Source organism: Meleagris gallopavo, chromosome 2 (genome assembly GCF_905368555.1).
Source record: "Meleagris gallopavo chromosome 2, MGAL_WU_HG_1.1, whole genome shotgun sequence".
Lineage (NCBI taxonomy): Eukaryota > Metazoa > Chordata > Aves > Galliformes > Phasianidae > Meleagris > Meleagris gallopavo.
The window spans coordinates 40442590-40459893 of NC_139405.1; the positions used below are offsets into that span (position 1 = coordinate 40442590).

General features: G+C 38.3%; 1 protein-coding gene across 4 annotated transcripts; it reads left to right on the plus strand.

Annotated features, from left to right (window-relative positions):
- The first annotated feature begins 11 nt into the window (after positions 1-11).
- On the plus strand, positions 12-17265 carry PHF10 (PHD finger protein 10). Of its 4 annotated transcripts, XM_085219809.1 has the most exons (12): positions 12-653; positions 2863-2969; positions 3169-3299; positions 3772-3855; positions 5191-5324; positions 5439-5588; positions 6612-6721; positions 7458-7611; positions 10070-10225; positions 15056-15164; positions 15427-15615; positions 17034-17265. In XM_085219809.1, exons 1-12 carry the CDS (start codon positions 162-164, stop codon positions 17117-17119), a joined length of 1902 nt encoding a protein of 633 aa, XP_085075935.1. In that variant the 5' UTR covers positions 12-161; the 3' UTR covers positions 17120-17265. The 4 variants fall into 4 exon arrangements, with proteins under 4 accessions (XP_085075935.1, XP_085075933.1, XP_085075934.1 ...); XM_085219806.1 differs by lacking the exon at positions 10070-10225 and having other exon boundaries at positions 126-653; XM_085219807.1 differs by lacking the exon at positions 10070-10225 and having other exon boundaries at positions 13-653; positions 15427-17265.
- The last annotated feature ends 39 nt before the right edge of the window (positions 17266-17304 follow it).

The following is a 17304-nucleotide window of genomic DNA, read 5'->3' on the forward strand; positions in this document are numbered from 1 at the left end:
CTCCCCCCCGCCCCCCGTACACCCCTCCTGCGCTGGTGGATGGTTCACAAACGTAGCTCGTCCCCGGCTGACGCGCCGGAGACGGAGCAGCCCAGCCCTGCCGGGGCCAGCTCCCGCGCCGGACGGCGGCGGCGGCGCTCGGCGCCCACCACGCCCGGGGGATGCTGCCCCTGCGCGCCGCGCTGCTGCCCAAGCGCTGCCGAGGCGGATCGGCCCCGCGTTCGCGGCTGGGCCGCGCGGCCGCCCGAGCGGCGGCGGCTGCGGCGGCCGGAGGAGGAGGAGGAGGGCGCGGCGGCGGCGGCGGCAATAGCGGTGGCGGAACGACGGCGCCGGGTCCGCGCGGCGTTGCGGGCGGGGCGGGCCGCGTGCCGGTCCGGCGGCGCGGGCCGGGGTCGCCGCGGGCAGCCCGGAGGGGGGCGGAGCAGGAGCTGCGCGAGGCGCCGCGCTCGTGCCCGGGCTGGCCGGTAGGGGCCGTTGCCACCCCCCGCAGGGGGAGGGGGGGCGGAGCCGGGCGCGGCGCGAGGCCGGGGCGCGCGGCGGCGGCGCTTCTCCTCGCCCAGCCGGCGGCGGCCCCCGCGGCGCTGATGGCGGCCGTCCTGTCCCCGCGCCTCTGCGACAGCGACCCCGCCACGCCCGGCAACCAGTCCCTGAAGGTGAGCGCGACGACGGCCGCGGCGCTCGGGGCCCGGCGGCGGGAGGCCTCGGCCGGCCCCCGCGGGGCGACGCGCTGAGCCCGGGCTCTCCTCGCGGCGGGGCGTGCGCCGGGCTCGGGGGTGGCGGCATCCTCCCGCGGCCGCGGCGAAGTTGTGGCGCGGGGTCGGGGCTGGGCGCCCGTGCGGCCGCCTTCGCTCGTATAAGTGCCGCCCGCGCCGGAGCGCCGCAACCCGCGAAGTTTGGGTCCCGCTGCGAGCGGCCGCGCGGCCACGGCTCGGTGGGCACTTTCGGAGGAGGTTTGGGTAGTTCCGGCTGCCAGTTACAAAATAAAGCGTCGTGGCGGAGCTCTCGAAGCTGATTGGCGTACGGAGACTTCGCTCTGTAACTTTAAAGAGCCAACCAACGAGGAAGCGTGCGGGTTTGCTGGGCGTGCTTCTGCGAGGCGGGGAAGGCCTCTTTTGGCTGCGTCTTGCGTTGAACTGTCCTTTTTTTTAATCGTCGATGCAGTCCGTGATTGAGCTGCACCACGCTTTAGAGTGCGGTGCGAGCGTTCTCGTTTGTTTGCCGAGTACTTTGCACCGGCCGGCCTCGTTTCCCTGCGTGTTTTGTGTCCGTCTGGGAGTAAAACCGAAAGCAGAGGAGGAAGCAGAGGCAGCCGTTCCTCCTGCGGTGTGGGTGCTCGTGTCGTGTAAACAGGGCGTTCAGAAAGAGAAAACTTTGAAGCAGGAAGGAGAAACTTGTGCGATGCTCTTATTGAAAAGCGTTTTGAAGTTTCTTATCGGCTTTGCTGTAGGAAAGCATGACTTTAATAGTTGTGTTTTTGTCCAGCAGTTGTAAACTCTAGAGTGCATCAGGGTGCTGTGTGGAAGGAAGGAATGAGCTGGGGCATTCATTAGTTGTAGCGAAGAGCAATCTAAGTCCCACTTCTGACTGAGGAAGTAAGAGAATCACACAGTCAGCATACCTGAAAAAATAACAGAGAAACGGTTTCTTTTTCCTCACTTATAAATACAATCCAAATAGAAATTTAAAATCTAGGTCAAACTGCTCAGACCAAAATTCCTTTGTAATGGGACCGTATGAAAACTAAATGACTTTCTGTGCCCAGCAGAAGCCGGCCACCTAATTCAAATCAGCTCAGGGATGACACTAACTTACAAAATATGTATATATATATATATATATATATATCAACAATTGCTTGCTTTGCTTGAAAGCTGTTAAAGCAGCCGTCCAAAATGGTAGCATTGTTCTTAGCACAAAGTTAGACACTTGCAGTAGCTCTTCCGCTACACAAAGTGTTTCATGATTAAGATCTGCAAGTTAGCAAAATAGCATTGATAATTTACATACAGTCTATGGCTTTCTAATTAATTCTTAATATTTCATTGAAAAGATAAGATTGCTTCAGCATTTATAAAGGGAGACTTGAGCTATTCAATTCCTTTTAAATACAGTAGTAATGGTGATAGAATTAAGATCAGAAATTGAGTTTATAAGATTGCATTTCTATTAAAAATGTGAAATGCCACAGTAAACACAGTTAAAAAGTCATGGGTGCTTTTTCCTGAGACTACATAGTAACTGGCTCCAGTTTCTCTTCAGTTGTTCTCCACCTGCTCCAAATACTTCAGAAAGCCATCATGTGTATTAATACTTTAATTCAGTAAGAATCAGTATGAGAATTTTGAACGTTGTCTGTATTTTATCATTTTTTGAACTGACATTTATTATGATAATAATGCTTTCATATTAGTCCATCGTTTCTTTTAGTCCATAGTTTGTTTTATTTGAAGTAGTTTTGTTCTTGGATCTACTGCTGCTCACTATATGCAACTTGCTTGGCTGCTTCTGTCTTTTGTTTCTCACTTGTAATCATGTAAGTTTGATCACTAGATGCTTTGAGATTTGTTGCTAACAAGCACAGAATAGGTAGGAGTCATATAACGTTACTAGTCAGTAGCTTTAGGGTTTTTTTAAATCCCTCTATAAACAAAAAGCTTTTGCTACGCAATCTTTTCATAAACTGTCTTCCAGTTCTTATACTTGCTGTGTAAACTGTCCTGTCAGTTTTGTGTGGACTATTATTAAATAGCTCAGTACTTCAGGTATATCTAAACTTCATATTGTCTTAGAATGCTTTTGATGTTCTAAATTACCCATTCAGTACTTTAAATTGATTAATATCTATTTTCATTTTTGCTTCAGGATGACACCGAAGAAAATTCCAATGATGGCAGCCAGCCATCCAAAAGACGGCGGATGGGCTCAGGAGACAGTTCTCGGAGTTGTGAGACTTCTAGTCAGGACCTTGGGTAATACCAATACTTTGGTATAACAGTAACCAATACTTCTATTGCTAGTCTTACTGTTTCGTTCGATATGCTGAAGCATTGGCTCTTCTCCACTCTTTCATATTCTTTGTTTAACTTTCTGAATTGAGTCTTGCAAGTAGCTATTGGTCTTTTTCTCCCTGCATTCTTTGATTTCTCCTGGTGTTGTTCTTATGCTCAGATACAGCTATTTTCCTGCTGAAAACCTGATAGAGTACAAGTGGCCACCGGATGAAACAGGGGAGTACTATATGCTTCAGGAGCAAGTTAGTGAATATTTGGGTGTGACTTCCTTTAAAAGAAAATATCCAGGTATTTGTTTTTTTAAATCTTTCTTCTAAAAATCTGTCGTCTTACATTTTGAATGTAATCTCTGTGTCTTTTTGACCGCAGAACGGTCCATTTAATTAAAAAAGATCATAGCAAAATTAGTTTTGTATGTTGTACTTTTTGGTTTTGTTACTGGCATTTTGGAAATGTACCCTACAGTTTTCACAGTAATTTAAGACTTTTCAGTCTTGCCACTGAAAAATCTGTACAAAAGAATGAGTTGAGTGTTAGATCAGCAAGTAGCTTTTGAAAACTGACCTCAACTTAATTTTGAAGTATTTTGTTGGTGATTTCTTACTGTAAAGCTGGCTTTGTCTTTGTATTCCATTTCCTGTATAGTGCAGACTTGTTGCCTGAAAGCAAAATTCTCAAAATACTTTAACATTGTTTATGGGAGATTTTGAGTAACTTTATGCACTTCTGTTGCTGTTTTTTTCTTTTGTTTTCTCTGAAGATCTAGAACGACGAGATTTGTCTCACAAGGAGAAACTCTACCTCAGAGAACTAAATGTTATCACGGAGACTCAGTGCACGTTAGGTAAGAGGAAAAAAAAGATTCCTTGTTACAGTATAAAAAATGACACACTGAGAATGTGATTCATTTTGGTAGAGAAGTGAATGACTCACAAATGAAAATGTAAATTCTGACATGAAAACAAGTTTATATTTTATTTTTAGTTTGTGTAAATTGGCTAAAGGATATCAATCCTCAATATTGATTGTTAAAAATAAATTTTGTTTCTGTTCCAATTACTTAGTAAAACCTATGTTGTAAATTAGCTCTTATAGCCTTTTTTCTTCTTAACAGAAAAAGAACAGCATGATTTTTTAAACTAAAAAGTCTATCTTTCTTGTTAAGCTGAATTAGTAGTGACTCAGCAAACATTAGTGTATTTTATAGAGTTGAGCTTATGTCTTAGGTGTCAGAAGGGTGAATATTAAGCCACTTACGTGTATGTGCAATAAAACAGTGTCATGAATGCATTTTATATTGAAGGAACTGCAAGTATTTGTTCTTTCTCTGCTAATATGTGTGACTTGGAGTGTGTTAAAAATTAAAGGATGCCTGTCAGTTTTTTTTTTTCCCCAGTGTACCCATGGATCTGTGCAGATGTTACATCATTTTATAAATTAACAGTCCTTGGTACACTACTTTTGTTTCTCTCTTGAAAGTTTTACTTAAATATGCAGGATATAACAATATCTAATTTGTATCAGAAGAAGCAAAATGCTATATTCTATCTCAGGTATACAGTAGAGGCATGTGCTGCGTCAGCTGTCCCTGTGATAACATATGCCAAATTCTATCCTGTTGTCAACAGAGATTAGTTGCATTGGAAGCTTCTGAAGAGGTGTTCTGAGTGACTTGATAGCTGCAAAATGACACGTTCTGACTTCTGAACTTGAAATAGTTTAATCAGGAGTCAGGCATCTGTGTGCAGTTTGCTGCTCTGAATTGACCTCACAGTGGTTCTTTTTTGATTTGTATGAAGAACCTGACCTCACAATTAAATAGTGCGAGGCAGCGTAACTAACCATTCACCAGTACAAGAAACTGAAGCAAATGTCACCAGGTCCTGCTTTCAGCAACTCTTAGGGGAGTTTAGTAGGTGACAGTCAGTTTGAAGATGAAGTTTGGGTTCTGTAGTTGTAAGCAAGGGAAGAATCTTTCCTCCCTGGGGAGAAGCAAAGCCTTAATCAGACTTGAAAGCTAAATGTCGTAAGTTCACTCCTATGTGATAGAGGGTGAGACATTGTGCACAGTAGGTTATTGTCTTTAGCTGCTCAAAAACTTCAGTTGATGATTGTGAGATATAAATAACCCACAGTTAGTTTTGCCAGATAGCATCATTGTTGCTTTTATCTATTTTAGGTCTAACAGCTTTGCGTAGTGATGAAGTAATTGATCTTATGATTAAAGAATACCCTGCCAAACATGCCGAGTATTCTGTTATACTGCAAGAGAAAGAACGTCAGCGAATAACAGATCATTATAAAGAGTACTCTGTGAGTAAACTGCGTATGTTAAGTGAACCAGATCTGTAACATGGAATATATAAAAAAGCGTTCACAAACTGGTAGTGAAATGTGTGTAAGCTAATAAGGTTGTTTTTGTTTCAGCAAATGCAGCAGCAGAACACACAGAAAGTAGAAGCCAGTAAAGTTCCAGAATATATTAAAAAAGCTGCCAAGAAGGCTGCGGAATTCAACAGCAATTTAAACCGAGAGCGAATGGAAGAGAGAAGAGCCTATTTTGATTTACAGACACATGTAGGCAAATTAATTTTTTATATCAGTGCCAAAAGGTAGCTCCATGTTTTAGTAAGCGTGTTTCTTAGAACCCTTCTAACAATCTTATCATTCAGGGGGTTGATTAATCTCATCACAGAGACATAGGGGCTTTAACCATTTCACACCATGGTTAAAAAGAATAATTTCAAGTACATTTAATATAAAACTTTTTGTAACTTCTATCCAAGTAAGCTTTTCCTTTGTTGTCTCTAATCTGCTGGTAACAGCATAAAATTCAGAGGATGTTTAGGTTAAGAAGCTTCTGTTGTTATATCTGTTCATGTAAATGGCCAGTTCTTTTTTGGAATGCTTCTAAAATTCTCTCTGAACAGTATATTTATTTAAAAAGTAAGCTGTTTATCTAAAAGAATGCTCTGTATCAAATTTTACACCCTTATTTTTGTTAGATGTAACATTTTGTCTGTGCAAATTATTTCAGTAAGGTGATATATTTTGGGAAGGTAATATCTTCCTGACAGTGATACATTACAAACAAGATAATGAATAATTCCTTTGACTTGTTTCTAAGGAAAGAAGGCTTCTATAAGGTTCTTTTTCATGTATTTTATTATTAATGGGATTTTCTAGTGGCACAGTCTGATTTTGACATTAAATGGCAGTATTGTTGCTACCAGTTGTTGCCAGTTTGGACCCTCAATAATAATTAACATCAAAGATGCTTCTCACAAAAGTTCAGGATTACTGCTTCAATTGCTAATTTTTTTTTTTAAATGATTTTACATGCTGTACTATTAGAAGTAGTCTTACCTCTTTCAGTTCACCAAGCACATCCTGATTAGACTTAAATCTTAATACTGTTTTATGAGTGGGATCTCTTGTCATTTTAATGAATTGTATTTTCTATGGGAGAGCTCAGGTTGCTGTTCTGATTGAGTAAATGGGATAAACTGGCACATCCAAAAATATTTGCAGGGAATGGAGGGTAAGGAAAGTTCGTAAGTTTACAAAACAAGAACTTCATTGTTTTGTGTTAAACAACAGATTATCCAGGTGCCTCAAGGAAAATACAAAATCTTGCCAACAGAGAGAACAAAGGTTAGTCCTTATCCAGTGGCTCTCATACCCGGCCAGTTCCAGGAGTACTACAAAAGGTATTTTAAAAGCATTGCAACTGCTGTTTCTTTTGCACTGATCTCTACATCTGGCTGGTGGAAAACATTTGAGTATATTTGCAGCAAAGTTTTGAATTATTCTTATGCTTGAGGCACTTGCTAGTCTAATAAATGTGCAGCATGGGGACTTTTGTCAACATCACATATGTAAATACTTGCTGTGAGAGTGTCCCCTCCTCTGATGTAATGTGGTGCCTGAAATTCAGCCCGCTCAGATAATCTGGTTAAATCTTGACGTTATCCTGTAGTTATTTTTATTTGCAATTTTTTCCCCTTGAATGAAACTTGATCTGGAATCTACCAACTTATTTTGCTTTAGACCCCAACTCTTTGTCTGCCCTGGGTTAGAACTGATGCTATATACTTCTATAAACAAAGTATATGGCTTGTTGGCATGGATTGATTAAAAATCTGTAGACATTCAGGTGATCTTTTATGATTGCACAGATTTGCAACATTCAAATATACTCTTCCTGTGTTCCACGAATAGCTGCCTACACAAAGATGACAAGTACTAAATAGTATAACATTTGTGGGGATAAATAAGTAAGTTTCCCATCTTTTTAGAAGTGCATGTTTATATGTGCTTCCCTGAAAAGGAGGGTTGGAGTTATTTACATTTCTTACTCTTTCTTTCTAATTTTCTTGTATATTTTGTGAGTAATATCTGTGCATAAAGTGCACAGGCATTCATTTATTTATTTAATAACTTTAGATATTCTCCAGATGAACTTCGTTACTTACCATTAAACACAGCTCTTTACGAACCCCCTTTGGATCCAGAGCTGCCTGCATTAGACAGTGATGGGGATTCAGATGATGCAGAGGAAGGGCGAGGTGACGAGAAACGGAAAACCAAAGGCAATTCGGTGAGACAAATTGAAAGTATTCTTCAACAACAAAAATAATCCTTTCTCTTTGCCTTTTCTAGTTTCAGTAATTTCTTATTAGAATCTTTTAACGTTTGTAAATTGAAGTAGAATTGCAAACTCAAAATTCTCATCTTTTTAGTACTTCTCTATTTTATAACGTTTCTCTTCAACTTTCCATTTTGCTCTGTTTTTGAAGTAAGTCAAACAAATCTCTGGAATATCAGGCCCCTTTTTTCTTCTTTTTAAATAAGTTTTGAAGAAACTTCCTTCTTACAGCCTTTTCCTCAAGTGACAGGTCTGGCTGCTAGCATTTCTGAGAGGAGTGAATTTCAGTTCAGTTCCTAGCATATTTTGCTATTTTAGTTTCATAGAATGTATCCTATCACTAAACCAAAGGACTTAATAACCTTGTTTATTGTGTTTTCCTATGAAGTAAAAGCAGGAAGTATTCAATACAGAAACAGTTACTTTATTGTTGCAGTTTAAAGAAAAGTTTGAAAGCAGTTTTGGTGTTGTTTTATGATAAATCTTTAATAGGTGTGTATGTTCTCTTTACTTATGCAAACTTCAAATTAACTGTTACTGGAATATAAGTGAAAGTTTCACGTACCTACCTTGGTAGTGTTTGTTGATACTCAGGAACAGTTGTGCTTCAGATGAGCTGTCCAGGTACAACTAAATCATTGGTATTGGTGTTGTCGGTGTATTGGTGCTGACCATCTTCTAAAAATTAAGCCCTAATTCTAAGAAAAACAGAATATAAAATCGCAGGTGCATTTAACAACTTCTAGTTCAGCTGACTAAAATGTTAGATAGTAGTAATTGATAGAGGGTAAAAAAAATGTGAAATTTCTCCATATGAATATTTATTGATAAATATTCACAAAATACTCATAACTAAAGAAGAATGGAAGGGGTCAGCTTGTAGAATTGAAGTGATAGTGTTAATATGCCCTTTTTGCTTGCATTTTGGGGAAAGAAAAAGTAATTAGCATCTTAAATTTCAACACAAAAATTTGGTTTAATCGTACTCCAGGTTGTGAAGTTTTTTTGTTTGTTTGTTTGTTTTAATAGTTGGTCTTTAATCACCTGTTTCTAGTTCCCATTTCTGCTGGCTTCCATTTTTATGAACGGCAAAGAAAAGTAATTGGACTGAGCAGGTTATCCTTTCATTTTCCACAGAAGTTCAGATGGCTTTTTGATGAAAGAATACAAAAAGGAAAATGTGCTTCTGTGGGAAAGGTGTAGGGAATATTTGAAAGGAGATTCTTATGAAGTGAGTTTGGTATAGAGCAGGGCTTCTTTAGTAATCATTGGAAGGTATTGTTTGGGCAAAATAACTGTTGAATACGAAAGTAGACAGTTCTCAAGCCTCTTTTCCTGAGTCCTGAACTGCCTGCCATTCTCCCTATTGAGTCCTATAATATGCTTTTTCCTTTTATCCCCTCCCCATCGTTGGAATCAGGTAGCAGTTTTTCTGGTCTGTAGTGTTTTAGTGGATTTGTCCTAAATAACCCTGCCATACTTAAAAAAATAAATAAAAACACCCAACAGCTGTGAAACATACAATTTCTTTTTACCATGTAGTTGGCTTTGCTTTTGTTATGCTTCTCCTTTTGTCCTGTGTCTGTTTAGTCGGTTTTGATTTTAGGTTCTGGGGCATAGGCAGATTACTTTGCTTGTGCAGAGTGCCTGTTACTGTAGGGCACCATTGTTACACGGCCTTTCAATTTTTAGTGTAAGAAATGTGATTGATTGTATTGTTTTCTGCTGGAGCTTTTTGGAGGCCTTTATTAACGCTTCTCTGAGAAAAATCTTGTGCTGCTGCTCTCAGTTATGCTTATGTTGGTCTCTCACTTTCTTTGAACCTCTTCCCCTTATTTCTTACCTTCCCATTCCTCAAAAAATTATTTAACTGCAGCATAAAATTTATGTTTGGTTCTGTATTAAGTGTTGAAGCATGTTTTGCCTTTGGCATTCTTCTGCTGCAATCCACATGAAATATTTAGGGTGCTCCTGGTGAAAACGACAGATGAGGGTAGCAGAAAAAACCTTTGCATATTTAATTTGAGATAGCGCTGTTTGGTAATAACACTTTAAATGCATGGCCAGGGCACTTTTAACTTTTTGCTGGCCCTCTGTTATGTAAATATCTTGCATATAATTGATTTCTTGCTGACTATCAAAGGAAAATGGTTCAAAGAACTAGTGTATCCCACTATGCTATCAAGATAACTGAAAAAGCATTACTGTTATTGCTGATGCCAGTCTGTTAGCATGAAAACAAATAGATAAAGGTTACGAGAAAAGATGTTTTATATCGTGATGTACCCCATGCTTTTGTAGAAGGAAAGATATGTCCTTCTTTTACCTTAGTCGGCTCTAAGGGGCATACAAAAGACTTGTCTGTCTATCCAAAAAAGTAAAAAATATAGCTATGGTATTTTCATTATAGGACAATTCGTCTGGCAATGTATCTGAAGGTGATTGCGCCACAGACAACCAGGAAGATTCTTTTCAGGGAAGACAAAAAACAAGAGACAAAAGTGCTACTCCAAGAAAAGATGGTTCCAAACGTTCTGTATTACCCAAATCAGTTCCTGGGTACAAGGTAGAAGAAAAAAGCCCCTGACTGAACATCTTTACTGACCAGCCTCTCCCTGAAATACTTGTATTTCAGTATTATGGAACTTCTGCTTGCTGTACTTCACTAGCTGCTCTCCTGTTGTGTGCTCCTTCTGTTTGCTTCCTTACTTCCTTTTGGCTTTTATTTCACATGGGCCTCTCCTGTACTCCAGCTATACAGCGGCCTCTGTTTCTGTTAACTTCTCTGATTCCTAGGCAGTTACACTAGAAAAATGCATTGTGGACTGGTCATTGGAACTCTACATCTTTCTGTCTGCCTTGACTTTGACATGCCAGTCAGAATTACTTGCAAGTTCAAAACTAGCACTTGGTATCCGTTATTTTTGTACTATTTAGTACATACCTAGAGATCAGTGCTGTAAAGTGCAGCGATGTGGCTGAACATGTTGTTATAATGTTCATTTTAAATAGTCTTTCATCTTGAGATGTTGTGATGTATAGGATGAAAGGCAAGAAGCTTGCAACAATTGTACAGGCAACACTACATAACCACTTTAACACTATATGGAAAAGAGCATTTTATGTAGTTCATACTATGTAGAAAAGTTTGTAGGCAATATGCTTTTATCTGACTCAGTTAAGATGTTAATACATTTGAGCTATGAAGCAGTAATTGCCAAACCTAAGACACAAATCATCAGTATTACTGTAGAATAATTAAAAAAAAAATGAGATGTTAAGAAGATTGATACTTTTCAGAAGAAACAGAAATCGACATGTGTTATCATTATTGTTTCTCTGCTTAACAAGAAGTGTTTTGAATATAACTTAACACTTCTAAAACATGATGTCCAATCCTGTTCCACTGAAAGGAATAAGAATTTTCCTGTGACATACAGGAGCAGGAATACGCCTATAGAGAAGAAAGACATTATATTAACATAAGGTTTATAGAACAAACAGGAGTGCATGTTAAGAGAGGTTATGAAAAAGAAAACTGTTTGTCAGTGGCGAGATCATACATATCAAGAAACTTTCTCAGCAAGAGTGTGTTGTCGATGGTTTGCATTCTGTATTCAAAACTGTTTCTGATCTATAGGCACCAAGTTAACAATAAATAAGCTATAAACTAAGAAGCTAATATACAACAAGAATTGGAGAGCTCTGATAAATTTTCTCTACATACAGTAACTGTAAAAATTCATAGCAGGTGTCAAGCTCCAATTGTGCTTTGTCTTTCATAAACTTAAAAGAAGTATGCAAACTATGGAGATTTAGACTGTGGTACCATAAGTTTATTTTTTATATGTAACTTCACAAATTGTTGTAGACTCAGAATGCATACCTATGTTCCCATGAACATGAAATCCTACAATGGCACTTGACATTCTTTTAGCTTTGTTTACCTTGATGTTAGAGATTGTGTGCCACTGGTTTACGTAAAGAAGTTTCACTTAACTTTGAGATTTCTGAGTATTTGCTTTAGTTTAATCTATGCATGGCCTTTTGAATGCATAGAAAATAATTTTAAACAACAGAACTCTAAAAAAAGTTATATTGGTGGTATACAGCATTGCATTTCGGAAATGGATTCCCATAGCAATTATGGGTTCAAAGTCACCAACTGCATGAGTAACAATCTGTTACTGGAAATTCACAGTGCCACATCTTTTCGATGGCAGCTGTATCCTGCCTGCCTCAGCCCTCAGTCCATTGTTAGGTCAAGGTGGTGATGCTGTGTTGGGAGGACTGGCTTTCTTGTTCATGGGAGTGTTTAAATGCTTTCAGTAAACTCGATTATATGAGACACTTTAGCTAGTAAGACAGAAAGACTTGTTTGTTAGTCAGTTAAAAACTCAAGATAATTATATACCACACGTGCCTGAATGTTAAGGCACTTTGAGCTAAAAACTTAACTGATTTAAAATGTTGTCCCTGTGAATTCTAAAACTTTGTAATACTTTTGTTCTGTATCATTCTCTAATATCTGACTATTTTTGTAGGACAGTAAATTTGGTTACTTGTGGTTTAATTGAAGGATAATTGCTGTGGCATCAGAATGCAAATGTATAGTTATAGACACATTGTGAGTATTACAGGATTCACACATTTCCACGGAGTTAAATTTTAAGTAAAAGAAATAATGTATTTTGTATGGAGGCATTCTTATTGTCAGTTCTTAAACAAAGAAGGATTAGAATGTGTTGATGTTTTGTCACATTACAAGTAGCAAGTCTGTTGCTGCAGGACTGGCTATTGCAATTGCACACACAGGGTATTGTTGAAAGTAAAGGAGGTTTTCATTTTTGTTTTTTTTTTGTTTGTTTGTTTTTTGTTTGGTTGGTTTTTTTGTTTTGTTTTTTTTTGTTTGCACATAAAACTGAAATGTATTGAGAAACTATATTTTACAACACTTCTATTTTGGGTCTATATATGTGCAAGTGGAATGCTTTGTGTTCAGAATAAGACCTTGCAAAAATGGCATAATTGAAATGCTGACTTTGAGAGCTGCAGCACAGCAGCATGGAGATTTAAAACTGACAGAGCAATCATCTATTTGACCTGCATTCTTTTGCCCCCCCTTCCTTACCCTGATTAGATGAATATGTACAAAGCAAAATATAATCGATGGGATATTATGAATTCCCATTTGGCTTTGATAACACTTCCCTCATAGTGTTTCTAAAAGCCATTTATGATAGCAGAACTTGAATTGTTAAAAAAATGTGAAATCTTTCATTTTTTTTCCTTTTTTATAAAAAAAAAAAAAAGAAAAAAAATTACTTCCATACTGTTGGAACTGTATTATTAATAGGCTGTGATTCCCATCCTACCCACCCCCTAAATGCACGATTTCTAATAAACACAATTTAGTGAAGTAAGTGTAGATGGAAGCAGATTTAATTAATGCACCTGTATCAGTGTCTGACTTTAGAAATATATAGAGCAGAGCGTTAATGCACGTACCCTGATGCAAGTACAGTGACCAGAAAGTAGCTCACTTTAGTTTTGATGGAGTACAAGGGAGTATGCTGCTGAATATTAAAGGCAGTGAGATACAAATTTGTAACAAACTAGAAGTCTGATTAGAGAAGTGCACTTGCTATTCTAGAAAGGCTTGATTTACTTAGAAAATAGATAAAAACACAACCATGATATAAATTAGAATGTAGGCTGAACAACAGAAGGGTAGATGCTGCAACACTGACAAAGTTTAAGCATGTGCCACTTTTGTTAAGAGGAGCAGGGTATAAAGGTATACATGTAGGACACATAGATTAGTTCACAGTAAGAGATTTTATGTGTGTTTTTGTTTCCATTATATTTATTACTTTGTAGAGACTTTTGTGAATGTTAGACTTCTTTTATTGTTTTATTATATTTATGTATAAAACAGGTTGACTATGCTTTTTTAAAATAAATAAGCAAAAAAAGTCTGTATGAATGCCTCTGTCATCTTTTGTAGGAAGTTACCAAGAGCTGATATGGTGGTTTTTTTTTGTTTTTTTGTTTTTAAATAAAACTGTTTAGACCAGTCAACATCAGAGACAGTAACTGTGTTTTTACTTAAACAGATGGAACATTTCATAAATCGTTAAGCAATGTGTCCTGACCACTTAAATATGAGTTCAGATTATTCTTGTTTTTTTAACTCAATGTAGGTACTGGAATAAAAACTGGCAGGGGCAATAGATGCACTTAACTATAAGTTGCATTACAAAAGATCTGCTTTTTGTTTGTTGTTTTTAAATATATCTTTTTACTTTTTTTTCTTTTTTTTCTTTTTAATTAAACTTCATTCTTCTCCCCACAAATGGTTGGTAGTTGACTGGGACTGTTCTTGCTTACTGATGAGCCATTTGATCCCACAAAAAATGGAATATGCCTTGAATTCCCTCTAGACACAAAGCTGTGTCTTTGCAGCAGCATTTCTTTTCAAAACTCTGGCAATAGTCGTTAAAATCAGTGAGGACTATATTGAAATTAGTGAGAAATTGGGTTTGAAATTATTAAGCAGTGGTCAAAACTCAACAGTGTACTGAAATGTGTCTGAAGTTCATAATGCTTGGGTTGTTCTTTGGTCCTCACGAAGATGTTTCTGAAAAATGTAATGCCTTGTATCTTCTTTGATCATCATTGGGTTAGAACTCTGTTGGTTTGTCTTTTGGTTTTGGACACAGAATTAATCCACAAACGTTGCTCAGTTTAACAGGCTCCTATTTCTCTCTTACCTTTTAAATGCATCTCATGCACCCAGATAGGCTCCAGATGATCTCTTAGAAATATTATAAAACTATAATTAGATACAGTGGTGTATATTTCTTACTGCTGTTACGATTGGACACAAGAAGGAAGGGTAGCAGTATATAATATAGTTAGCCAGATACTTTAAAACTAATGATACAAAAATCTAGTTTATTGCTTTTGTGATTAAATTTTTATATTTAGAGAGTCGATGCAAAGGGTGTTTAATTTATTCCACATGGAAAATCTGCATGGCCATTCGTAAAGAAGTATTCTATTTCGGTGAAAAAAAATACAAAATCCCTGAAACTTTTAATGTTACATCATGTAATTTACATGTAGAGGATTGTTAGCTGATGAATTCAGAGGAAGACACTACTACATGCTCTACTCCAGCTGAATTTACACCATGCTCACTACAGGTGTGCCAAGTGCAAAATTGTACATAGTTAATCAAAGATTGAAACATCACTCATTGTCAGTTATTGTCCTATGTACTAAGGTTCACCCAGCAGCTAAATCATTAATTTTAAGAGTTAAGGAGATACATTTCCTGTTAAATCTGTGAATTCTTCTGGAATGAATTTATAGTCCTCTTCTACCCTTCCAGCCAAAGGTCATTCCAAATGCTATATGTGGAATTTGTCTGAAGGGTAAGGAGTCCAACAAGAAAGGAAAAGCTGAAGCTCTTATACATTGCTCCCAGTGTGACAACAGTGGTAAGTATCTGTATGGCTAACTGGATTCCTAAGGGAGTATCTCTGACAGCTTTTTGGTGGAAATATTTGTACTTGTGTACAACAGTTCCGTTGCCTGTTCTCTCCTTCGTTAAAGCTTCCTATTTAATGTTAGATGTACTGACACGTTCAGTGTACTATCAGATCTCACCAGGAGGTGAGCTTGGCTTCAGCTTCTGTAAAAGCAGTCTAAATAGTTTTTCATTTCATTTCAGACATAGTAATAATATTGGTTTTAATCTAGGCCACCCTTCTTGCCTTGATATGACCCCGGAGCTTGTTGCTATGATTAAGACTTACCCTTGGCAATGTATGGAGTGTAAAACATGCATTATATGTGGGCAGCCTCACCATGAAGAAGAAATGATGTTCTGTGATGTATGTGACCGTGGTTATCACACTTTTTGTGTGGGGCTTGACGCTATTCCCTCAGGTAATAAAGATTTAATTGTTCTCTTTCCACCTCCTCTGAGTCCTGGGGATTCTGTCAGAATAGATGTGTTGCTTTTGAAAGAAGTTTAAAAGCTGTGTGAAGGGTAAGGATGAACAGTGTTGGAAAGCATCCAGTAGGGTCCCATTTTTTCATAAGCTTTATTTCTGTATATTTGGTTATGCACAGTTTAACCTGGCAATTCCTGAATAAGAGATATAATTGGCTTTTACAACAAAATCCAGACCCACTTGGAGCTATTTTAAATAAATATTTCCACAGAATACTGAGAATAATTACCTCTTTTCTTAAAAGAAACCTGTAAAGACGCCTGTATTGCTGCATATTGCTGGAATACAGCTTTCACATTAATAAAGGGTGCTATTATTTTAATTTCTAAATTAAAAAGTATGCTTAATATAGTATTTGTAGACACCTTTTTAAACACCTTTCCTTGCTCTTTTTATTCTTAGATGTCAAAGTTGGAAGTGAGGTACCTAAATTTCAGGCAGCTTATATCTTTGAATAAACTGCTCATTGGTATCTCCTGTCCAACTCAAGGCAGTGTAAAGAAAACTTCAGAGGCATAACTGGTAGCAGCATTGCTTTTCACATATACTAAATCCATGCTACGTTCGTGATGACGTATTCAGTGACAGTATTCCCTGTAACTATTACCTCAATATATATTCCCATTTGGGAAAGCACTAGAGCTTGCTCTCACTTCAGTCCAGGTTCTGTGGCTGATTCAACTTTCATTCTGACTTAAGGAGAGAATCTAAGCAAAATAGATAATATTCCTACAAAACTTTAAAATGAGCAAAGCAGCTTTTGAGATTCCAGCTGTTGTAATATAAATAGTTAATATTCTTACTCTTTGCTCAAGCCGTTACTGTTCCCTCTGTTAACAGGTTTTAGTACAAGGTCTGGTGTTGAACCCCTGCCAGCACTTTTATCCGCGCTGCCCAACTGCACTGAAATAACTCACATTAGTTTGGGAAACAGGCCCTCCTACCCTGTGGCACAATAGCAACATTCTTCAACTGCCATTCTTTTCTGCTGTAACCACCCATAACCTTGAACTGCGGTCATTCATATGAAAATCCAACATGTAACCTCGTAGTTTGTCATTTCTTTTCTAATAACCACTGCCTTAGCAATGCTGGTATTTCTTGAGATCCGCAGGTGTTAGAGTAACCAACTGTTACATGCAGTGAGTCTGCAAGGGATGGTGAACTGTACATGCTGCTTTCTGTACCTTTTAGAAAAGATACTTAACGTTTTAAAGAAGAACTGGTTTTATACATTAAAGGAAGTGCTACAAGTTGCTGAGAACCTATTAAAATGGCGAAAGGTGCGTAAGTAGATGAGTGAATACAAAAAAGGTAGTTTCCCATTAATTGATAACTTTCTTTTCTTAGGTCGCTGGATTTGTGATTGTTGTCAGAAAGACCCTCCCATACCCAGAAGAGGAGGAAGAAGGGGGAAAAACAGCAAGGAAGGCTAAATTCCCCTAAAAAACCTTGCTGTTTCAAAATTTAACTGCACAAATTAAAGTGATACTTTGGTGCTATTTAACCAACCACTTTTAAGAGGAACAATACCACTGCGTTTTTCTTTTTATCAAATAAACTTATAATTTTGGCTATATAACCATTTTTGTGAGACAAGTCTCTAATCATGTCCTGTCAG